The 25,795-nt window shown below is 37.6% G+C and overlaps 1 protein-coding gene across 1 annotated transcript in view; it reads left to right on the plus strand.

Moving 5' to 3' along the window:
• Positions 1–25,795, plus strand: part of LOC119417331 (plexin-A1) — a 95,375-nt gene that overhangs the window by 7,650 nt on the left and 61,930 nt on the right. The window contains exons 3-7 of the mRNA XM_037684539.1: positions 6,462–6,696; positions 12,775–12,917; positions 18,985–19,082; positions 19,543–19,701; positions 21,708–21,774. Coding sequence (XP_037540467.1) covers positions 6,462–6,696; positions 12,775–12,917; positions 18,985–19,082; positions 19,543–19,701; positions 21,708–21,774 — 702 coding nt within the window. The remainder of the gene's footprint in view (positions 1–6,461; positions 6,697–12,774; positions 12,918–18,984; positions 19,083–19,542; positions 19,702–21,707; positions 21,775–25,795) is intronic.

The raw sequence follows: 25,795 nt of genomic DNA on the forward strand, positions 1-25,795 counted from the left end.
GTAGCTGAAAGGTAACATTAGCAACACAGTAGCTAAAAGGTAAAATTGGTAACACAGTAGCAAAAAGGTAAAATGAGTAAAACAGTAAATAAAAATAAAGCAAGAAAAACTAACTCGAATCTAAAATAAGAAAACCAGTTATTACAATATAATGTTAGCAAAATGTTAGCTATAAGTTCACATATTTTTCTTTCGGCTGTTTCCTTATGAGCGGTCGTTGCAGCGAGTCATGCTCTGAAAACAGTCGTGGTAATGCTGACTCTTTATTCTCACGGTAATAACATAATCCTTTCTTCATGCAGAAATCCACTCATCAAGTCATTAGACTTGTTTCTAACTTCTAATCCACCAAATTTGCTACAGAGTTTATTTTTATGTATAAATTATCTTTGGTTCAGTGATCTCTGTGGTAATTAAGTTTTCTCCGAGTCCAATCATAATTGAGTTGCTTTTTCTGAACATGTTCAGTTTCACCTTTATTTTATTTTATTTTTTTTTTTGGGGGGGGGGGGGGGGGGGTTTTGTTTTTTTTTTTTTTTTTTTTTTTTTTTCTGTTTTTTTGTTTTTGGTTAGACCTTCCTCTGTTTGGTGCTTGGGGGGATTGCTTGTTTTATTTATTTATTTATTTATTTCCATAATTGACGCTACAGTAGAAAAAAAAAAAACAAGTTTGAAAGTGCGTTCAGCAGCCACCGTTCAGCTGAACTTGTTGAGGTGGCCGAGCCGTCAGCAGGCTCCTGACTGAAACCCCTGATTCATGACGACTGAAGCAGACTGAAACTCACAAAGCCTCCCCACAAGCACCAAACAGAGGAAGGTCAAACCTCATCCAGGCGACGCAGCGCTCTGTGTGAATATGTTTTAGAGGGTTTTTTTACGTCTCTGATAGTGCACCCACTCTGCTCCCACTTCTCCTTCTACCACTTTTAAACTTATCACCAGCGTCCTTTCACAGTCGTTTCACTATATCTTTATGACATTTACTCCGTGCTAGCTACAGTCAATAAACCTCGAAGCCACTGACAGCGCGTCCGTGTAATTCAATATGATGGCTCTCAACGGAACCAGCCAGCTCCAAGGTACTTCTCTTTTGGAGTTTTTCATCCCCTCCTCCTCTTCTCTTTTTGAAACAAAATGTCATGTTAAATATCGAAGTGATGCGATGTGTTAGAGGGGGCAGGGTGGGGAGTTTGTCTATAGTGTGACAACAGCCGAAGAAAAAAATAGAGCTGTCTCTTCCCATCTCTTCTTTTGGCGTCTGCACGCACAGGGTCTACACGTTTGCGGTTTGCTTTCGGTGTGTGAGAAGGCCGATGCGTTCGCGGGCACATCGTTGCGAGTATTGTTGAGCAGGTCTACGGAGAAGGACACAGCTGTAGCTCTAAATATTCCCTCCGCACAATGACCTACATACTAGGGACCCCAATGGGCGTCGATACGCGTTGGCCTTGTGTGTGTGTCACTGTGTGCATGTGTGTACAGTATTTGTGTCGGTGCGTGTTTGTGTGTGCCCTTAGATGCTCAGCTGTGTGTTGGCAGCTGCGTGCCTCCCTTGAGTTTTCGAAGAAACTCGTTTGTTGTTTTGGCCCTCAGCTTTTTAAGTTCCTCTGCCAGTCCTTCAAGTCTGTCTGGTGAATGAAAATAGACAAGCCTAGAAAAGATGTCACCACCTCGATCTTGCTGAAACTTTGGTGCATCCATGTCATGTGAACATGTAGTTCCTTTAATTGGTTTCTGTAAACGGGGCGACTTCGGTCTGGAAATCAAACCGAACAACTCAATGTTTTCAATATATCACGTTATATTATAGTTTTTTTTTTTTGTTTAATCAGTAGTTTGAGCATTCAAAGTGTGTGGTAAAATCAGAAGACAATCAGTAAGAACGCTTTTAGGTTAATTTATAACAAAACTAACGCTTTTAATCTACATTTTCACTTGCTGATTACAACAGTCTCGTCCATTTCCCTAAAACAAACATATGAAGACTCATTAGTATTTAAATGAAGTGCTCTTTTGTTTCATGTGGAGATGCTGTAATTTGTTACGGAAAACAGCTGTTCGAATTTGATTGTTGAAAAGCCATTTGACAAAAAACAGTCTGACTTTTATCCTACAGATGTAACTAATAAAGTACCAACGATGACTCGGTTCTGGAAAATGACCTGTGTAAATTGGCATCCAGCGATCCAGTTGCAGAGCAAATTTGAATTGAAAACGTTTAAGGTTTTGCCCTCGAGACAACATGCATCTTGTTTGTTATTTGATATAAACTGGTTTCATTTTGCGTCGGTAACGAAAATGTTGCAGATGGCAGTAAAAAGTTTCAAAGAACAGTAGTCCCTCGCTACTTCACCGTTTTGTTTGTCGCAGATTTGCTCTATCGCAGTTTTTCTAAATAAGATTGGACATGACACACAATTGGCTGATTGATGGATGAGCCACACTATCGGCATGATTTAAAAAAAATTAATAAATAAATTATTTAGCGCCTGCTAGGCCAGTCACAATAAACAATAAATCAATTAATCGCATGATAAATGAAAATTCTCAACCTCATTTTCATTTATCGGCTTTATCGTTTCTTCGTGTCTCTCTCCTTCTACAGAAGACACTGGATGACAAAAGGCTCAACTCTGGTACGCTTCACTGACCCCTCCCTTTCTCTTTTGTCTTTAAAATCCATTTTAACCGTCCAAAATCACATTTTTAGATTGTTAAAGGCAGCTAAGCTGAGACGCTAAGGTGCGAGCTAAGCTAACAAGCCTACCTCAGAAAAAACCTCTCTCTTGTCGAAGCTCCAAAATTCACGGTTGAAACCCGTGCCTTTGTGTAAAAAGTTGATTTTCTCTGCAAAAATAGCTGAGGACTTGTTTATTGTTCTTTTTTTATTGAAAGCTTTGCGTGACAAATGCTATGCTAAAGAGCTCGAACCACACCGAGTCTCCGCCACTTTGAGAACCCCAAAAAAGGAACGAGAGACAACCCATGTCACGTAAAGGCGCCTCCCTCCCATTTTTCTTAAAGAAATATGCTGCTTGCTCCCTTACGATCCAACCTTTGGTTCAAACAATCTTATACTGCCATCCAGTGGTCAAAAAAGGTATTACACACAAAACAAATTAACAAACATTTATTCTTACATTTGACAATAATTATGAATTATTGTCAAATTTCAAACAATATTATCATTTATCGCAATCATTTCTGAGACAATTAATCGCCCAGAAAGATTTGTTATTTTGACAGGCCTAGCGCCTGCTGCTCCTTTGTGCAACCCATACTGCAAGATAAACTTCCTCATGCAGCTGAACAGCTGCTCAGCTGAACTGCGTGCAGAGCGGAGAAGTGGGCGTGGCTTAGAGCGCTTTCAGGTAGCTGAGAGCAACGGAGGCACAGAGAGGGAAATCATGACATTCTGTGCTCTTGTAGAGCGTTTAGAGTTTAGAAACATTGTTTAGAATATTGTAAGAGTGTGGGAAGGGTTTAAAATGCCTTTATATCCATCTATATAAATAATAAATAAACTACTACTTACTACTAGTACTATTATTCCTACTTCATGAATTTTCACTTATGGCGGGTCTTCAGGGTACGGATCCCCCGCGATAAACGAGGGACTACTGTAATAGCTATACAGCAAAGTTAAGTCAGGTCCTCTGGACGGTTTCTTTTTGTTGAAATGCTTCGTCTTTTATCCAAAAGACTTCATCAGTCCCAGGAGCCACAACAAACTCAGCCTCATAAATAGCACCTTCACATAGTGGGTCAACCAGTTTGATGATGCTCAGATGGTTTCTTTGGCCATGACTGCCCAAAACAAGTCGGCGGGGGAGAGGGCGGACTCCAGAAACCTTTTAGCAACATCAAACTGGTGGTGAATGGGGGTGCTTCAACCTGCGATCTTCTGGTCAGATGCTTACCTTCTCTAACCTCTGTGCCAACACTACCCATAAAAAGTCATCACTGGATGTACGTCTACAACTGACTACACCTTAGCCTACACATAATCAGTTGTATGTTAGTAAATTTTACAGTTTTTGAGCTTAGATTATGATGGTAGTTCACAGTCATCTGCAATAAATACATCAAGCAAAAACAGATCACACAAGACATCGCAAAAAGCACAAGATTGTTCAGTGTTATTTTCAGTGTTTTAGTGTCTTTTCTCAACAAAATATGATCTTAGTCTCAAATTCTGGCATGAAAGGTGGCAGGTGTGCATTCTGTCAAGAAATACTAGGTCTTTAATATCATGTATTTTTGCCTTGCATCTAAAATAAGACTTCTACTACCAAAAGTATAAAAAATAAAAATAAATGGTAATTTTCATGGCCTCTTTGCAACCAATTTATTTCCCGTTCTTCCCAGTTCATGTCCACGCAGATAATTAGCTGCTTAATCTGAAAGAAGTAATTCTAATTGTCTTTCCTATTGCAAATTGAATTTGTAGCAATCGACTATATTGATATTAATACAACAGCTTCTACTTTCTGTTTTTTTTTTATTTTTTTATTCCGACTTTGTTAATGTCAACATGAAAGTGCTCTTACAAGAACTTCAAAGCTTATAATCACACTTAATTTGAATCGGTTATCAACCCCCTTTGGGGATAGCTTGATTTGATGGATTCCAGAGACGCACTGTGCATATATAAATGTAGTTAGTCTAAGAAAAAAAAAGTTAAAACATTAGATGCGTTTGACTTTCCATAATTACCATGGCTCCTTGGGGAGAGATTTAAATGCTGGTGATTACTTTGTTTGATTACTTATAGTGTGTGTGCGTATACATACAAAGTATATGTGTGTGTATCCTGCATGTCGGGTGTTTTATGACTGTATGACATTAATATCTGTGTCGTCCTGTTCTACACTGCTCCATCCTTGTCCGCATGCACATCATTCACTTTTTGATCTAAATCTGGTAAAGTTGACAGTGATGAATGAGGACATTAACAAGCAAATATCTAGAAACAGTGAGACCTCTGCAGAGCAACAGAAATCTGAGCATGTTAGCTTGTGAAATTTTCATTAATAAAGTCTTCTGAAGTTGCTCCCCTAAAGGCAAGAATCGAAAGCCTTTCCTACAAGAAATGTTCACAACAGTCAAGGTTGATGTGAGCCTTCGCAGAGACAGCCTGTCAATGATCGGGCTGTTTAGTGCGACTGCAGAACAGATGAAAATTTAATGATCTTTGCTGTAGAAATTGGGTCAGCAAGTTTCTCTTTCATCAGATGAACAACTTCTGATCTCTTCTGACCACCTCTTCTATTCTCAAACATCTGCTGCTGAAGAGATGGTCACTGGCTGTTTTCCCTTCTCTGTTTCTTCTCTCTTTTATTTCTGGAGCATGCTAGTATGAATCCCAAACCAAGTAATAAAAAGTCTGCACAGAAAATAAGTCTTTGCTCCAAAAACTTGATGAAACTACATTTGAACAACTCACAGAAGATTTTGATGTGACACATTACCTATTATTTTCCTACCGACAAAAGCCAGCTTACACTAAGCAACTTTTTACGACGGAGCTTTAGGGCCACGCTAAAAAAAAAATATAATAATTACATTGCTACAATAAGAAAAAAATAAAATAAAAGCCATAGTATTACGAGAATAAAGTCGAATAAAGTCTTACTATTACAAGAATAAAGTCGTGCAAGACTATTTTTCCCACAAGTTGGATCCACAACGCGACCTGTCAATCAATCCAGTAGGCGTGTCAGCAAATGACCAATCCGAAGCTAAATGAGTCGTAATATTATCCGCACTCTGACACGATAAAGCAGGTTTATCGCATTTTAACTGTTGTAAAATGAAGAATGTTTCTTAAACTTTATCGTTGTTGATGCTCTTACTCAAAAGGTGCTTCAATACTTCCACCAACTGTTGTGTTTTTGTGTGCTGTGCCTGAGATGCATATACGCGATGTCATTACGTCATGACTTTCGTTTTTGTTTCTATTTGAAAACGGTGCTCAGTGAGTGAAACTGTGTGTGTGCAGCGCTGTTAGAGGTCTTCGATAAATATGCCAGAAAAAGGCTGAAGAGACCCAGCGACTCACTTATAGGAGCATTTAGCTGCGGATTGGTCATTTGCTGACACGCCTACTGGATCGATTGACAGGTCGCGTCGTGGATCCGACTCGTTGAAAAAAAAATTACGACAGCCGTAAAAAAGAAGAAGTCTCGTACGACTTTATTCTCGTAATTCTATGACTTTATTCTCAGAATTCTATGACTTTATTCTCAGAATTTTATGTATTAAAAAAAAAAAATTTAGTGTGGCAATGTATTTTTTATTTATTTATTTTTGTGTGTGTGTGGGGGGGGCAGCCCTAAAGCTCAATTGTAGCTTTTTGATGAATAACTGTATCCTGATGCATGCTCAATAACTATGTACCTGTGTAAAAAAAAAAAAAAAAAAAAAAAAACACCTTTTCATTGTAAATTGTCTGTGTTCAGATCCGTGCTGGAGGATTTGAGTACTCCCCTGGGACTCTTCACATCTACTCAGACAGCCTGCTAAACCTACCTGCCATCATTGGCATCGGAGGAGGTGGTGGCCTGCTCCTTTTGGTCATCATCGCTGTGCTGATAGCCTACAAAAGGAAGTCGAGGGATGCGGACCGCACCCTGAAACGTCTTCAACTCCAAATGGACAACCTGGAGTCAAGAGTGGCACTGGAGTGTAAAGAAGGTAGGGAGTGGGAAGGTTTTGGTTTGGTTTGGACATTCGTTTTTATACAGCTTAACAATAAATTAATCTGCACAGATGACAGAGAAAATGACATAAATGGTAAATGGACAGTACTTATAGCTCACCTTTCTATCCTATCCAGATACTCAAAATGCTTTACAACACAATCTGTGCCCTCATTTACCAGTTCATACAGCACTCCACTAGATCTATACAACAGTAATCAGTGCTTTAGATCACACTCATACACTGATGGGACACACATCGGAGGCAATGAGGGGTTCAGTATCTTGCCCAGGGACACTTTGGCATGCGACAGCTGGTGGATTCGAACCCCCAATTCTTGCGTTGGAAGACGACTGCTCTAACCACTTATCCACAGCCGCCCCAAATGAGTTTATTTGACTTTTTTTATCTACCATAATTTCTGGACTATTGAGCACACCCAAATATAAGCAGTGCCCATTAAATAAAAAATAAAAACAAAAACTATTTTATACATATGTAGGCCACACTTGTATTTAAGCCACGGGTGTCCACGTTGTAACATGAGATTTACACAGAAATATTTTTAAAACTTTTAATTAAATATGTGCAGGAAACGTATACAGGGGGGCAGCTGACTCAGGACCCTAAGGTCCTGGGCTCGATCCCTGGTCATTGCACATCTCGTGTTGTCTCTGAGCAGGACACCCTATCCCCATTTGCTCCCCTGGCGCTTTCCATAGCTGCCCACTGCTCCACCTGGTGGTGGATTGGTTAAATACAGAGAGCCAATTTTGCCATTGCATGGGAACATACAATGATGACAACACATAACACATTATTATAATTATTGTTATTATTATTAATATTATTATTATTATTATTATACAAATACTACAGTTTATGATTTTTCTATTTTCCAAACAGTGCCTGTAACATGGCTGGTTGAAAGAGAAATTAAATTAAAATATTGTAGCCTACTAGGAAGTCATTGATCGCTATATTCGCCTTCCGCCTGTGCACTGTGCAGCACAAGATGTCCTCCATCACACAGATGCCTTTCGAAACCCTTTGGTGATAGAGGACTTTTTGACACTTCTCCACGCTGTCAGGATCCATTGATAGACAATCAAAAGTTGCTCTTTGCATGCGACCAGTTTTAATAAATGATTTCTCGCCGCTAGTCATCCAAGCCTCCCACCAAGCTCAGAGTGCCACATTAATGCACGATCTACACTTATTTGAGTGGCTGCAAATACTTTGGTGTGCCAAACAACAGAGAGGGGAGGAGAGAAAGGGGTCCCCACTGTGACCTGTACGGTACTTTCATTGGTCAGATTTTGTTTTTTTTAACTTTATTCGTACAGGTAGTCTCACTGAGTCACGGGGACCCCCACACTCAAGAGAGAGACGTGTATTGGGCAGTTATTTGAGCGCCCGGGTGTGACGAGGCTCAATATTTTGGCGGAGTGAAGCTCAGTAGCCCGTCCCCATAAAAACAAAAAAACAAACAAAAAAAAGTCCATAAATTAGCCTCGGCATTGTAAAAGCTGTGGTGTTCAAAGCGTGTGAAAAAAGTAGCAGCTAATAGTCTGGAAATTACAGTAATTTGATTAAAATGCTTTTAGAAACTAAAAAAAAACATTCAGAAAATGTATAAAATGTTAGTGTATCATTTGCCAAGTCTAACATCCTGTTACGTGAATCTTGGGGGAAAAAAGATAAAATAAATGTTTTATCTAGTCTGTTGATTTTCTTTCAAGTTTCACAAATTCTTGCCTAGTGAATGTTGCACACCACTGCTGACAACTGTCTATACTGTTTCATTATAGGTAGAAAATTAGTTTAATGTTGGGCTTTGCCTTTAAAAATATATATTTACATAAATGATCCACTCTTTATGACCTTGTTATAACACAAGTAAACTATGACATGTTTCTTTTACAATCCTTGATGAATGCTTCGGCAATTTTTTTTTACCGTGAACAATTGCAAGAAGCAATGTAAGGACCATTCATCTGAGTGCAATAAAACATTTCTGGCCCCCATTGAACTCGGCAAATATAATTTACCAAAGCACGAACGGATCTATGCAAGTTTCCAGCACTTTCTTCTCTGTGCAAACTCAATGGCTCTGCTAGTCTGAGTTCAATGTGCACGCCTTCTGCTTTGTTTAACTGCATAGAAGATCGGATGGGAATGAAAGTTTTACAGCTTCACTATTTTCACAAACCAGTGGAACTGAAATTGATCATTTATAGCTGATTAAACAGTGTAGAGTGCATTGGATTTAATGTAAATACCATATTTTTCATATATAAGGCACACTTGGTTATAAGGCTCACTGTAGATTTTTGAGAAATTTAAGAAATTTAAGTGCACCTTATATGCCAAAAATATGGTATGTGGAATTGCATTGAAGATATAAACACCTGTTTTGATGGTGGTGCTGTCAAGTACGTCAGTCCTCCATTGGTGCCTCTGGGCAAACACTGAAGGTAACTGTAATAAAAGCTGACATGTGATGGAGGTTATCTGAGGTCGCAGCGACATGAAAACTGTTTGCAGGAGGAAAAAAAGCAGGGACAAAATGATAGTGTGTGAGGGGAGCCTTTTAGCAGCAAAGTGTGGATGACTGATGTGAGGGCAAATTAGATGTTTACACTCAAGATAATGGCACAAGCTCTCACAATGCCACGCTACAAAGTTATAATATGATCACTGTGGTCACGACACAGTCACAACTCTTAACAGTCGGAAGTACCTGTCGAACAAACACTGCCATTCTTTCTGATTTAAAGTGCTGCATTGTTAGAGCAACTATTCCACGTGCCCCCCTCCCCCCAGCTGAGGTGATATTTACCAGAAGGGTTGCTGAAGTCCTTCAGTCTAACAGAAAAACCTTGTTCTGACCACAAAAACTAAGCGTACTTGAGTCGACAAAAAATGGAAGCACCCAGTTCTGTGCGGGATGTGAAGCATGGCTTTGTTCCCACCCCCGGAAGCTCCCCGCCCCGCCTGCTGCACGCCCATCTGGCCTTCGGAGAGGAAGCAGAGCATGTGGGCGGAGTAGCAGCTGAAGTAGGCGGTCCGCCATACGTGTGAAAGCAAATGGCATTTTTGTGTGTGCGTGGGTGAGTGTGGGTGTGTGTGGGTGGGGGTGTGTGTTTGGAAAGTCTTCCCGGGAGTTGTTTGGTTCATTCATCCATAAAAAGCAGACATCACACCAAATACTATCATCCATATTGCGCAATAGCAAGCATAGCTACTAACCACAGCTGAACAAGTTTTACTCTTTAAGGTGATACAGATGTTGTAGAGATCCTGTTTGGTCATCCTTGCATCCATCCGTCCGGCCATTCATCCGTCCATCCAGCCATCCATCCATCCATCCATCCATCCATTATCTTTTACCCGCTTCTTCCTTTTCGGGTCACGGGGGTCACTGGTGCCCATATCCAGCTATCACTGTGTGAGAGGCGGGGGACATCCTGGACAGGTCTCCAGTCCATCACAGGGACACAAAGAGACAAACAACCATTCACTCTCTCACTCACATCTAGAGCTAATTTAGTTACCAATCAGCCTAACATGCATGTTTTTGGTCTGTGGGAGGAAACCGGAGTACCTGGAGAAAACCCACGCATGCACGGAGAGAACATGCAAACTCCTCCTAGAAAGGCCCCTGGACCGGGGTTTGAACCAGGGACCTGCTCGCTGTGAGTCAGCATCTCTACCAACCGTGCCACCGTGCCGACCTCTGTTTGATTATAAAGAAGCAAAAAATAAAAAAATTAAAAAAAATAAAGCATGATAACCATCTAAAGAAATAATAGTAGGAAGCAGAGTTGCGTGCACTTATTTATACATTCATGCACAATCTGTGTTGGGACATTTTATACCACACTTCTCAGTGTTTTAAAGCATTTTTTATTCTATTTTTCTTTTTTTATCTAGTTTCAACGATCATAAAAATTGACTTGTTGTTCTGGGTGACATTTTTTGTTTGACTTATGAGGGGGAAACAAAGTTCAGTGTCTTTAAAATGCTTATGGGAACAATGGGAGCAACGTCTGACCTTCTGTTCCTTCACATAAGCAACAAACAAGAGCGCAATCAAAGGAAACCAAAGAAGAAAACAGAAGAAGTGTGAAAGTGAAGTGGAGAAAATGAAATTCAATCACGTCTTGTTTCCTGCACTATCTAGCTCATCGCTGTTCTTTTTCACATTTGACATTTGCCTTTGAGTGTATCTTCTTTTCTTTCCTACTAAATTCTTTAGATTCCTGTCTGGCTTCCGACTTTTTTTCCCGCCTTATCTTTTCTCCTCCTCATCGTTTTCACTTCCTCACTTCTTTCAGCTCCTTGTGGACCAAATAGTCCAATAACAGCTGGGGGAAATTATGCATGAAAACTCATCCGTTGCTCTCTTAATAATTATCCACTCATGCAATTAATTGACTTTCCTTTCCTGGAACTTTGTTTTCTGTCTCCCGATTTGGCTTTTCTCGCTACCTGAACAGAGATTTTCTTTTTGCCTTAATTGTTTTTTGCCCTTAGATTTATTTTTCTGTTCTTATTAGATTTTTTTTTTCTTTTCTGAGCTGAAATTCAAAAGCAATAGGTAAGCCTATAGATGTATAAGTGGTCGTGAGCCATTCACACTTTCCACAAATCTATTGTTCTCTTTAAAATGCTGGTTTTAAAAGGTTTTCCGTTTCTTCTTCTATGAAATGACTTTTGCTATTGAATTTTTTTTCTCCAACAGGTCTTCTGTAGGAAAATGAAAAATTTCTAAGGTTGCCCTCTGTCTAAAAATCTAAGTGTCCTTTCAGCTTCACTAGAGACGACCTACTCTACTCGATCAGTTCAAATAAAAATTAGATTTGTGACAAGCGTTTAAATACTAAGTACTCATGTGCAGACTGAGTCAAACATTTTAAAACGAGCTTCCAAAAATACAGCAAATAAGAATGCAAAAAATAAATAAATAAATCAAGTCAGTGGATTTTAGTCTTGTTTCCAGCCTGACTGTGGTGTGGCTCTGGCATTCATGACATGGAAAATTTGGGACACACTTTGAGTCCGAAAGTCCTTTTAAATTTTAAAGGACTTTGTCAAATGACATAATTTACAAAACGTTTTAGCTTATTTGCCTGCTGGACTACAAATATGCCCCCCCCAAAAAAAAAAATAAACAACAACAACAGCAAAAAACAAACAAACAAACAAAAACCCAACATATTTGTACTTGTCACCTTCTTGGGGGCCGATATGGTCTAGGGGCAGGGCAGCCGACTCGGGACCCAAAAATCCTGGTTTCAATCCCCTGTCATTGCACATCTTGCGGTATCTCTGAGCAGGACGCCTTATCCCCAGTTGCTCCCTGGGTGCTTTCCATAGCAGCCCACTGCTCCACCTGGTGGTGGATGGGTTAAAAGCAGAGAACCAATTTTGCCATTGTATGGGAACATACAATGATGACAATACATATTATTATTATCACAATGCTGTTATTGCTAGTATCATTTAGCCCTCTGTGAATAGCAAGCGGCCATCAGGGCACTAACGATCAGTCGTTAGGCTGATTGTCCTCTTTTATCATGTGAATATCTAGTTTTGGCTGTCAGCAGCAAACTGGTTGATCCACTATGAGAAGGGGCTTTTTATAAGACTGAGTTTAGTGCAGCTCCTCAGACTGACAAAGTCTTTTGGATAAAAGACGAAAAGATTCAACAAGTAGAATCCTTCCAGAGGACCTGACTTAACTTTTGTTTAAAAACTACAAACTGTACAGTTTATGTTCTGGCAGCAGATGCCAAAATCAAATCAAATGAAGCACATAGATGAATAGAAGTTATGACTGTTTGATGGAAGTCGAGCTGGCTTTATGTTTTGTCAAAAGATTGACAGTTTGCTATTTTGGAATAGAAAAGTTTAATACATCTAAAGTTAGTTTGGCAGTCTAGTTTCAGTGTTTGTTAGTTCTAATGTGAATTTAGATTTTATTAAGGAAAGTTATTAAAATGGACTGTTTAGTGTAAGTTTTTGTATCTCATCTATTTATTTATTTTTTTATCTTTTCCTTCGTAGCTTTTGCCGAGCTTCAGACAGACATCCATGAGCTGACCCAGGAGCTAGACGGAGCAGGGATTCCTTTCTTGGACTATCGTACTTACGCAATGAGAGTCTTGTTCCCTGGAATTGAGGACCACCCTGTGCTCAAGGAGATGGAGGTACGGGTCAGTACACCATCAAGCAACTTTCCAACTAAAACAGACTAACAATGACTAATCAGTCGAAGCAGGACAAAGTGTTAGGAGGCTATACTTACAAACTAACACAAAATAGATTCAGTGCACACGTTTCCTTGAAGTGTTTTTAAAGTTGTTTTTAATGCTATTAAACTGTCCCTCTGGCTTTCCTGCTTAATACCTCTATTGCCATTATCCCATGATGGGTTTCTTCAAAGGGACTTTTTTTTTCCTGAGTTGTGCAAAAAAAAGAACTCAAGTTGGTGTTTACCTTAAAGCAATCACATAACCTATATTTTACCTACTTTGGCTTCCATGTGTTTATCCCCATCACACTGAATGCAAATACATTTTCAAGTAGGCTGGTGTCGTCATCAAACTGTTTCCATGGGAAGAATCCTTTAACTGTTCCTTCATTTAACATTATATATATATTTTTATTATTTTTTAATTATCAACAGGAGTGCTGTCTTAGATGCATGAGATAACAAGATGTGAAAGATTGCATAACAAATTTAAATTTAAAGGTAGTCCAAGAAACAAAGTAGAAATACGTGTCAGGGTCAAGGACATCACTGGTAAGTCACTGGTCAAGCTGGTACATGTACCTCCATTCCAGCACAGCCAAGTGGACGTAGTGAAGCAGATTAAAAAAGGCATTTCAACATTGAGACCAAGAGAAGTTGAATTAATTGTATGTCAACTTAAACTACTCTCTTCTAAAAGCATCAAACTACAGAGCCAGGTTTGTAATGACCAGAAATACTAAGATGTAGAATCTGGTGCTGCTTCAGTGACTTTGATTGGAGCGACAACTTTTAAGAGTAAAGGAATAATTTTTTTGACCTTTTATATTTTATTTTAGTTACTTTAATACACAAGGTAGGTAGATGTTAGAAAATAGCACTCTGGGTGATCTTAAAGTTCTCACTAGTGCTTTTTATAATGTTTTTATATGCTTCATCTTTCCCTTCTTCCCTCTTAGCCTTCCTTCTTTAGTCCGTCTTTATATGTGCTTGTGTGTGTGCATGTATGTATGTTTGTATGTATATATATATATATATATATATATATATATATATATATATATTTTTTTTTTTTATCAAAGTCATTTTATTTGTCATTCTAACATTCTAACATTATTCTAACATTTTCAAAGTTTCTGTGTTTTGGTCTACATTGGTTTTACTGTTTTCCTGCAAATGTTGCCTGAACCATTTTATTTATGTATTTACTTATCTACTTACTTACAGACTGTACTTATCTACTTACTTATTTACGTACTTATGTACTTCTCTACTTACGTACTTACCTACTTACTTACATACTTGCTTACCTACCTACCTTCCTATCTATCTACTTACTTACCTCCTTACTTACATACCTACCTACCTACTTACTTACTTACTTACTTACTTGCGTACTTACGTACTTACTTACCTACGGTCCTACTTATCTACCTACTTATTTACCTAATTGCACTCACTACCATTTGGCAGCCTGGTTAGTGAGTAAATTTTCACATTTCTGTAAGTTTTGTTGAACATTTTGAAATTATGGCTCTTGCATGACCAATAAAATATGTTTGTTTATTCCAAGTCATAATTATTGTTTGGGTGAATACAAACACCAGCTGGCAGAGCATGCTTTTCACACTTTTGCAAAGTGTGCCTTTATACTCATTATACAATTAATCTAATAATTATATATGATTTAATCACATCTGACAAGAAATTAGTTACAATCAAAGGTTAACAAATCTAGCTGAACAAAAACAAGATCAGTTCTGAGAATCCATGCTTCCTGTTGCTGTTTAGTATGACATAGTTATTTTACCTTGCTTCATTCGGTACAAAAGAAGAGATCACATTATATAGTTATTTAAAAGTTGTGTATGGTCTATCAGCCTTAAAGATGGTTCAGTTCAGTACAGCTCTCAGGATATCATGAGCCACCTCAGCCTCAATCCATGGCAGTATAACTAATGAGATACTTCAATTTCACTCAATCCCTTGACTTGTATATACTGTATATAATGTACATATATATATATATATGTATATATATATATATATATATTTATATATATATATATATATATATGTATATATATATATGTATATGTATATACTGTATATACTGTATATAAGGCGTGCCACCTAAATTTAGATAATTTCACAAGCAACTAAAAACCCTTCCTCTACTTTTTAACATCCTCGGAACAGTAAGTTTGCCTACAGTGAAAGTGAAACGCACTGTAGGGAAAGTTTGGATTTTGTTACATCTTAAAAGGCAATTGATCTTAGGAATTAAGAGTTAGATGTAAAATTAAGAATTGTATCTCCTATATTTGGTTTTACAGAAAACGAGTTGAAGAGAAACTCAAATTGGATCAATATTGTCTCCTCACTCTTATAGTTTCTGCTGCACAAAGTTAGATCATATTGAGAATTTTCAATGAGCTTTTGAAGCAGGCTGACAATGAGGAAGTTCAGTAGTTCAGTCTTAAAGTGACAAATCCATGGACCAATTTTATTGTTACTGTGGGACAGAATTACCATTTTGGGCTATACTGCTGCAGGTGGATGATATTAGAAACGTGCTCAGTGTGTGATTTAAAGGTCATATCTAGATTTAAAAAAATCTGCCATCATGATGCTAATTTTATTCAGTGTTTTCCTTTATCACTTTGTTTTCTTTTCTGAGTATATTTAGAGTCACAGTTGCATGTTTTCTGAGTCTGCCATTTGCTAATGTGGACAGACAAATTTGTTCTAAAAAAATTTAGTTTGTACCTATTTACTACATAAAATTAGCTTGAACTCTAAAGTTTTCTAACAGATCACGATGTTGACTACAGACATAATTATGCCATTAAACCATGCCTCTAAAGCATCAGTACACCTTTATTTAAATGTCACACAGACATTGTGGAAAAGGGTGCCTATGCATTTTATTGTTATGTCTAGAATTTCTCTACCTTCCAGCCGTGTTTCCCCATGAGGTTGGCAGTATAAGCCAATGGCCTGGGTAACGCAGTGCTTCTATCTTTATTGCTTTGTGGGACTACGCTCTACAGACACACTACACAGAAACAAGCATGTACACAGATCTATGAATGTTTCTTTTTGTAATCTTTTTACACATTAGGCGAATATTCAGGGCAGGCTGTACTCTACATGCACCCTCTTTGTATTTGTTCTTATCTTACTCAAACACATCACTCTCCGTATCCACCCTGGAGGCTTGAGAATCTCATTTAGCACTTTAGAACAAGGTCCAGACACTTTATTATAGCATGTTTAAAATGGGAAGAAACAGGAGCTGCAGTGGAGAAAAATGGAACAGAATATGTGGTTGTGTGTGGACAAGTCATAGAAACACAGAAACAATAGGAAAGATAAATTAAAATGAGGAAGTGTCTGTGAAACAGTCAACAATGAGTGCAAGAGGAAGATTTAAAGCAGTTATGGAGATGGAGAGAGGGAATGAGAGCAGGACATCTTCAGGGGGGTTAGTGAGTTGTGAAGAAGTGACAGGTGCCAGCCAGTGGAACAAGCAGGGTGTACTTCTGTCACCACCTCTGACACACATATTGTCCTGCCATGCCTTAATCCCTTTCCCTGCTTTACACCACACTTTATCTCCACTTCCCTTCTATACTGATGAGACATTGACAGGTTGCTGAAGTGTTATGGAAAAATACATCATTTAAGGGCGTACATGTTGATATACTGCAACAAATTCAAATGAATAGTAATTCTGATTGTAATTGTTTAACATTTTAAATGAAAAGCTTCCTGTAAGTTAGACAAAAACACAGTCCAAGTTCACGGGGAGCTCAGACAGTTTGAGCTCGTATGCATCCTTGCCAGAGCAGAAGATTAAAAATTCTTGTCTTATTGATATTCAAATAAAGGAAGATTTAAGCACTTAGCCCCCTGATGCCAAGAAGACAATAGTGTTAAGTCGTCTGCTAAAATCATTTGACATCAAACACAGCAGGAGAGTGAGTAGCCAATCAGCCTTACCTTGCTGTTGAACAAGCCAGCCAAGGGTCGTCATGGGAATAATGCCTGTAAGCTGGAGTGTTCAAAAAGGTTCTTTGCTCAGCGGGAGGTATAGGGGAATGGTTCTTCAGCATACCATTAAGCTCTAGTTATAAGATTTTTACAATGTAAAAGAATGGAAAGAAAAACTTTCCTTTGCTTTAATATACAGTACTTAAAAGGGAAATTAATTTGGTGGAATATAGTCATGTGCACTGGTTTAAGAGTTAAATAGTAGAACAACCACATTATATGTAAGTATGTAGCATGTGTTTTCAATTTAAGTTAATTATGCCAAGATTACTCACCCAAGTCTAGATAATTTTAGATAATCCTGTATGGGTTTAGTAGTGAGAGAAATGAGCAGGTGGAAGATAGTCTGGAGAGGTGGCAGTATGCTCTGACAAGAAGATTGATAAACGTCACCATTAAAGCAAGACTAAATACATTTCTGTGAATGAAAGGTGTTTTCGTGGGGGTTAACAGTTCAAATGAATGAACTGTGCATAAAAAATGTGAAGAAGAGAGTGCATGGTAAATGATGGAGACAAGTCATGAGTGCTTCATAACAGAAGGATAGCTGGAAGAGTCAAATCAAATTTTAAAATATGGTAATTAAAGCCATCCTTGAAAGAGATCTGAGACTGGAAATGCTGAGGGTTGGTGTGACAGAGGGGGACACTATGGGTAAGGTAAGGTGGAAGCACATGATCTGTTGTGGCACCCATGAAGAGAGCAATTAAATAACTAGTTTCAAATTCTTCTTGAAGATCTTCCTCAAACGTACCATAGGACTACAGTCCCTCGTTTATCGTGGAGGATCCGTACCCTGAAGACCCATGATAAGTGAAAAACATCGAAATAAAAATAGTAGTTCAAGTAATAGTTTATTTTATATATAGGCGTTTTAAACCCACACTCTTGCAATATTCTAAACATTGTTTCTAAACGCTCTAAAAGAGCACAGAATGTCATTCATTCAACCTTTATTTAGACAGGTAAATCCCATTGAGCCCCATGGACTCATTTACAAGAGACCTGATTTCAACAAAGAATGACGACAACAATGGCCAACAGGAACAACAATAGACAGCCACAAAAGGCATACAGATTTTTTTTTTTTTTTTTTTTTTACAAATAAATGGCAAAAAAAGTAACAAAAATCAGATAGATTATAAGGCGAATGTAGAAAACTAAAAGCAGGAACATTTTTATGTCATGATTTCAGCTCCCTGCTTCCTCTGCTCTTTACCACCTGCAAGTGCTCTTGGCCACGCCCACTTCTCCATTCTGCAAGCAGAACAGCTGATCAGCTGTAGCAGGAAGTTTATCCTGCAGTGTGGGCTGCACAAAGGTGCAGCATGTGCTAAATAATTTAAAATATTTTATTTTAAATAAAATGTCCATGTTGATCATGCGGCTCATCCATCAATCAACCAATTGTGTGTCATGTCCACTCTTATTTTGAAAAAATGCGATAGAGCGAGTCTGCGATCAACAAACCATGAAATAGCGAGGGACTACTGTATATTGTTTACACTAACATCCCTTATCCCAGTTGTCTTTTCTGAACTCTTAGCTCTATTTATCAGGATTAGTTTCTGAGGTTGATTTTATAAATCTTGCATTTGTAAGTTTGTGATTTGATGACATTCATTGTTGCTCTTCTGTTCCAATTCAGAAAGTTTCAGCCACCATTTAACTGCATGTTTTACTTGTTTCTCTTTTAGCGTGTAAAAACACGAGTTGAGTTTGTGAACGATGCCCATTTAAATTAGTAAAAGAACGGCAGCAATAGGCTAAATGTTTTAATATTTTTTTAGGAGCTGTTTCTTTAAGTGGTAAGTTACTTGTGACTGTCCTTTTTGTAATTATATAGTTTATTTTGACAAATTTTAAAATGTAAAAAGTTAACAAGCTATTTTATTTTATTTTTTATATATTTTTTTAACTTTGCCATCAGACGCTGTAACTGTCCATCTGTCAATGTTTTTCTTCAGGTCCAAGCAAATGTTGAGAAGGCACTCACGCTGTTTGGCCAGCTGCTGACCAAGAAGCACTTCTTGTTGACATTCATACGGACACTTGAGGCCCAAAGGTTCCTTTGTTTTATCTAGTTTACAATGTGCTATAATTCATTTAATTGTATTAATAATTTAACTCCATTTCTAAAATGAGTTCCTGCTGTTTTTATTTTTTTTAATAAGAATTTAAGAATATGTTTAAAATTTCAGTTCACTTGGTATTACTGTAGTTTATGTTCTATAGTTATTTCTTTCCCGTCAGTTTTACAACAACAAATGACAGAGATTGGCCATAAATTAGGAAATATATTAATACAAAATGTCATCATTAACATTTTAGCACCTCATATTCCACTGTAAAGTAATTAGCCAAATGGTTTGTAGCAAAACAGGGTTTGTGCACAATTTAATTAAGATTAAATGAGAAATACAATTTAATACAATCCCTGTGAGGTTAATGGTGCACATGTACTCGGTAAACATTTAGGATAGCATATTTACCTACGTGTGTGTGTGTATTTATTTTATTTTCAGATCATTTTCAATGCGTGATCGAGGCAATGTGGCATCTCTGATCATGACGGCCCTACAGGGGGAGATGGAGTACGCAACGGGGGTCCTGAAACAACTGCTGTCCGACTTGATTGACAGAAACCTGGAGAGTAAAAACCACCCCAAACTGTTACTAAGGAGGTGAGGGAGGTTTGGGAGGAAGAGAAGACACATTCACTGTAAACGTTGTATCAGAAGTCTTTGTGGACTTATTACAAATGCCATCACAAATTATTATTTACATTGTTTACGGCAGTGGTTCCAACACAGCTCCTTGAGGAACACCTGCATGTTTTAGTTGAGTCCCCATTGAGTTTGTTGATTCCTATAAATATTTGGGTATCTTGGTTGACTCACATCTTTCTTTTAAGCTCCATGTGGAAAACTTGGTAAAGAAACTGAAAGTTAAACTGGGTTTCTTTTTCAGAAACAGATCCTGTCTAACCCTGAATGCTAGAAAACGCCTTGTATCTGTGACTTTCCTTCCCTCAATTGATTTTGGTGACATTATTTACATGAACGCTCCTACAAGAACCCTGCAGATGTTGGATGCTGTCTATCATGGTGCACTAAGATTCATAACTGGCTGTGATTATCGTACCCACCACTGCACCCTGTATTCATTGGTTAACTGGACATCATTAACTTCACGCAGACTCTCTCACTGGTACATTTTCATCTTTAAATCACTTCTTGGTTTGCTGCCTTCATACATCTCCTCCTACATGTCTCTGCGTGAGTGCAGCTACGGAGTGCGCTCTCAGGACATTATTACCTGCAGTGTTCCCTCAGTGAGGACTGAACTAGACAAAAGGGCCTTCTCCTACTCCGCTCCTGTTTCCTGGAATATCTTACAAAAAGATTTGAAGCTCTCGACCTTGACCTCTCTAAGTGGCTTTAAGAATCTGTTGGACTCCTGGCAGGGACCAATGCAGACATGTTCCTGTTTTTAGTTTTATACATTTGTCTTGGAATCTAGCTGTTTTTTTTTTGTTTTGTTACCTTTTTCCTTTTAGCCATCCTATTTGTTAAAAAAAAAAAAAAAAAAAAAAAAAACTGTAGTATGAGTTTTTATAACTGCTTATTGTTGTTGCTGTTGTCCATTGTTGTCATCTTTCTTTGTTGAAATCAGGTCTCTCTTGTAAATGAGTCCTCGAGGCTCAATGGGATTTACCTGTATAAATAAAGGTTGATTGATAGTTGTTTTCTTGCTCCAACACAGCTGTCAGTGATTTAATTACTTCCTCAGGTTCTGCAGAAGCCTGTTAATCACCCATTCATTCCAATCAGATGTGTCAAAGCAGGGAAACGAAAACATGTAGGATGGAGTTCCTCAAGGACCATGGTTGGGAACCATTGGCTTACAGTTTTATTTTTCAGAGGCATATCAGTGTCTATTGTTTTAAAAGTTGATGGCAAACATTAAGTTAAACAGTTCAAAATGTTACTTTGCCTATTTGAAAACAGACGATTCACATGTATTAAACTATGTAATGATAAATAAATATTTACATGGATTCAAAATATTAAATCCCAGTGATACACCAGGTAACAAAATCCATAAGGGATAACCAAAAAAAAAAAAAAAGTTTACTACACTTCAACAAGACTTAAGTAAAAAGTATTTATAGTATTTTTCGGGCTATGAGGCACACCGGATTATAAAGCACATTAAGTGAAACAAAACAGTCTGATAAGTCAAACTTTATTCAACTTATTCACACTCACTCACTCTCAACATTGTTCAGATGTACCACATAAAATCGGTTCAAGGTCAGTAAGCACAACCAGAATTAATGTATAAAGCGCACCTGATTATAAGGCTTGCTGTCAAATTTTGAGAAAATTAAAAGCTTTTAAGTGCGCCTTATAGTCCGAAAAATATGGTATTCAAGTACTTTGTGTGTGTGTGAGTTAAACTTACATTTTAGAATGCATTAAAACCATTTAACTGGCTCTACTTTCAGTGATGTTCCACACTTTAAGGAGCAAGTTCAGAATTGCATATACAATTTAAGAAAATAGAGGACTCCATTTTTGTTGTTGCCATTACATTTTTTTTTTTGAGAACGTGTTTACAAAATCATATATTTTAATGTTTTTAATATGAATAAACTTGAATACTCTTTTCTTTTTGTTTGTGTTAGAACGGAGTCCGTTGCTGAAAAGATGCTGACCAACTGGTTTACTTTCCTTTTGTATAAGTTCCTGAAGGTGAGCGTGATTTTTTTATCACTCCGTATGTATGATGCATGTTTCCAAACTGGAGCATGGTCATTATCTTAGGTGGATTTATAATGTGCAGTGTGCAGCTTTTTTTTAAGGTAGAAAGTAGGAAAAATGTTTAAAAAGAGCACTATTTTCTAGTTTCTGTTACATTAATCTCACTGTGGTTATTAAAATATCCCCCCTTGTTCTACAGAATGTTTTAATAAAATAAGCAGTGATAGTTTTTTTTTGTTTGTTTGTTTTGTTTTTTAGTGGACATTTCTTCTTCACTGATTTTTTGTGTTGCTCCTTTAGTTCACAACTAATCTTTATTTGATCTTTCATTAGTTTTTATTAAATTTCAGTTGTTTGTCTCATCCCTTCTCTAGGGTGATTTGCAGCACTATTGGTGTAGGATAGTTTTTTTTTAACTCAATGTTTTCTGAATGTCTCTCACCTCATTGTCAGATTGAGGAGATATTGTGAAAGTTATCATAAGCATGCAGTTAACGCCAAATGAAAGCATTTAAGTGAATAATACTACAAGTAGTCCATTGTTTATCGCAGGGGATCCGTACCCTGAATCCCCACGATAAGTGAAAAAAAATCACAAAGTAGGGATAGTAGTACAAGTAGTAAGTAGTAATTTAGTTTAGTATTGACTCTATATTGAGGCGTTTTAAGCCCGTCCCACACTAATGCAATATTCTAAACAATGTTTCTAAACTCCAAACGCTCCAAAAAAGCACAGAATGTCATGATTTCACTCTCTCTTCCTCTGCTCCTTTTTGCCATCTGCAAGCGTTCTTGGCCACGCCCACTTCTCCACTCTGTACGGAGAACAGTTGATCAGTGCAGCAGGAAGCTTAACCTGCAGTGTGGGCTGCACAAAGGTGCAGCAGGTGCTAAATAATTTAAAATAATTCATTTTAAATAAAAATTCCATGCCGATCATGCGGCTCTTCCATCAATCAGCTAATTGTGTGTCATGTCCGATCTCATTTATAAAAACCGTGATAGAACGAGTCCGTGAAAAACAAACCGCAAAGTAGCGAGCGACTACTGTATAAATTATTTTGATAATTATACTTTACCGTCCATATCTTAGTCCATATACATGCAAAATATCAATGTGAAACAAAATGCACAAAATATATTACTTGTATTTCCTCTACTTTCCTAATATTGTATCAAGAAAATGACAGATGCACATTTATTTTCCTGACAAATCGCAATAGTGGAAGTTCCCAGTTCCAAATAAATCACATATTCTTTCCTTTGTTTAACATGAGTGATAAATATAACATTGAAATGCAAATGTCAACATCCAGTCAGGCAGATTTCATAAAGGTTATATGCAGATAAAGGCAACAGTAATAAACTCAAAAAACAATTAAATCAATAAACCAAATATAGATGTTGCTTTTTTTTTATGTGGCTTTTTAACCATCCCCAGTAGAAACATAATTTTTGAAACTTTTGTTGGTGACGTGAAGGAGGGGATGAGGACAAGAAGACGTTAAAATTTGGCATCAGTGATGGTGATCAGAAAGAAGATGACAAGAAGAGGGAATCCTGTGTAAAAGTTAGGAAGAACGAGATAAGAACACAAAATAGGAATATAAAGTGAGGGCTAAAACAGAAAAGGGAATCAGTAGATGTTAAGAAACATTAAACATAGAAGGTTATATTAAAGTTTTTATTCAACAGTTAATAGATAAGCACCTCAAAAAGGAATATGTATCAAATAACATTGAAAAAGTGGTAAAATGTCTAAATCTGTAGCGTGAACAATGTAGTAATAAAAAAAGTAATAAATAAATAAAGTCCCAAACTTGCAATTTAGAGAAACTTTGGCCCATTAGAAATTTTCAGGAAATTGCCTTCAAATATTGTCTAATACAATAAAAACAAAAAGTACAGCAGCTGTTGGGGTGTTAGGATGTTGAAAATGCACGTTCCTCTGTGCAATAGTGCAATTTTTTGCTGGTTTCTCTGAAAATGTGTAGAAATAAGGAAAAATGCTGCAAAATCAAATGCAAATTGTATGACCTGTACAAAAATAAACCAACAAGACGGAATTCCACCAAATGTGAACCTGACAGGCACATATGAAGAAAACAGGAAGAAATAACAGCATAGCATTAGCAGTTGATGCTGCAGAGAGAGAGGTGGTACAAATAAGAAATAAATCTTTGACAAAAGAAACATGTTATTGGGGGTGCTTGATGGGGAGACAGACAAAATAATCCTCTCCCTTGCTCTGATCTGGACCTCATGAATCTCCAACACACGCAGTCTGAAGGGTCTCCCCGAGCTCTGCACGGGCAGTCATTAAACACTTGTCAGGATGAGTATTGGTCATCATGCGTCTTATTTCCCCCTTCTAAACTGCAACTACTTCAGCTGGGAGTCTTTTCCTTGGGCCCATGTGATGATTAATGACACCATTGATTGGCATGTGTCTTTGAAAGGGAAGGTGGAAGAAATGCTCACCGGATAATAACTGTGACTGCTCAAAGGAGCCGAACTGCGAGGTCTGAAAGGATTTATATAACCACACTAAAAAGTTTAAAGTAGGATTTCATGGGCTTTTTATTTGCAGCATGTCCTTTAAGATCAGTTAAGATCAGCAGGTAGAAGAAAGGTGTAGTATGTCATATAGGGATATATATTCATACTTTTTCACGAGTTCCTCATCTTTCTGACTGTGTAAATGTCGTGCATTGAATTTTAACAGAAATGTAACGAGAGATGTTATTTATCTTTGACCCATCAAAATGAATGCGGTCATTTATTTTCAGAATCAAAGTTTAACATCAAACATTTACATTAATTTGGCAAAATATGAAAATAATAACAGACAAGTTTCACAAATAATGGACTTCAATCACACGGCGGTGATTGAGGACTTAGCTTCAGATATTTCTAAAATATCTGTACTGATTTTAGGAGAAAGGAGAGTTTAAGATGGAAATGGAGATTTATCTTACAGAGAGATTTGTGAGGGAATTAATCTGTTTGACCAGAAACGTGCACGCTCCATCAGATCTCAGCTGGCCCACGGTACACTTGGTCGAAAATAGAACCTTCTACCTGGTTGACGATGAAATCAGCGTCGGCGTAGGTTCCTTTCTGACTCTTTCAGCGTCTCTGTGAGAACTGCCAAACCCTTAGAGAGTCGTACGAGGTTTTTCAAACAGAAGTTATAATCCCAAAACGTCTCTGGATCATCCTGAACGCGTTTGCATCCAAGAACTCTAACTCCATCACTCTTCAGCACTCTGTGTGGAACTCTCAGAGCTCTGCAGCATCAGACTCTTTTTAGCTCCATTAATCTTCAGCGTCTTGCTTCAGACTTCAGACTCTGTGCACTCTCTAGTTGAACTCATTCCTGAGCGCAGCAACTGCAGCAACTGCATGAACTGGGAAGTTGCCACATTTTAAATGGGTCGACTTCCGGGTCATTTGAGAGCTTTTTGATTGGTCGATGGACCAGGAAAAGGTGTGGTTTGTGATGTAAGATGTTATCAAATTCGAGGTCAGAGAATGAGATTGTTTAAAAACAGACAGAAAGATTATTGCAGAAAACCAGACTTCGTGGAGTCTCACTCTGCTGTATCTTCTCAAATAGTTAAACATGACATTTCTTCTCAGTAAACATTTTAGTTGACCGAGACTCTGAACTTTAACATACTTACAACCTGGCTCATTGAAGACAGAAAATCAAGAAATGCATATTAACCTGATTTCTTCTTTGAATGAGGAATAAAAATCATTACTTACTGTTTATGTAAAATAAAAATGAGTAGTTTTCTTCAACCTATAAACATTGAGTAAACTAACACAATTTGATTATCAAACATTTGTAAAATAGTAATGATCATAGAGAATTGTCTTTTCTACTTGATTAATTCAAGAAAGAAAGTCCCCAGATGGCTCAAACTGTATTTCTGGATGCAGATCAATGAAATAACAGTCCCTGTTCATCTGATCAGATTTGAGGTCAGATCAGGTTCACTACAAA

The sequence above is a fragment of the Nematolebias whitei genome, chromosome 11 (genome assembly GCF_014905685.2).
Source record: "Nematolebias whitei isolate Nwh7 chromosome 11, NemWhi1, whole genome shotgun sequence".
Classification (NCBI taxonomy): Eukaryota; Metazoa; Chordata; class Actinopteri; order Cyprinodontiformes; family Rivulidae; genus Nematolebias; species Nematolebias whitei.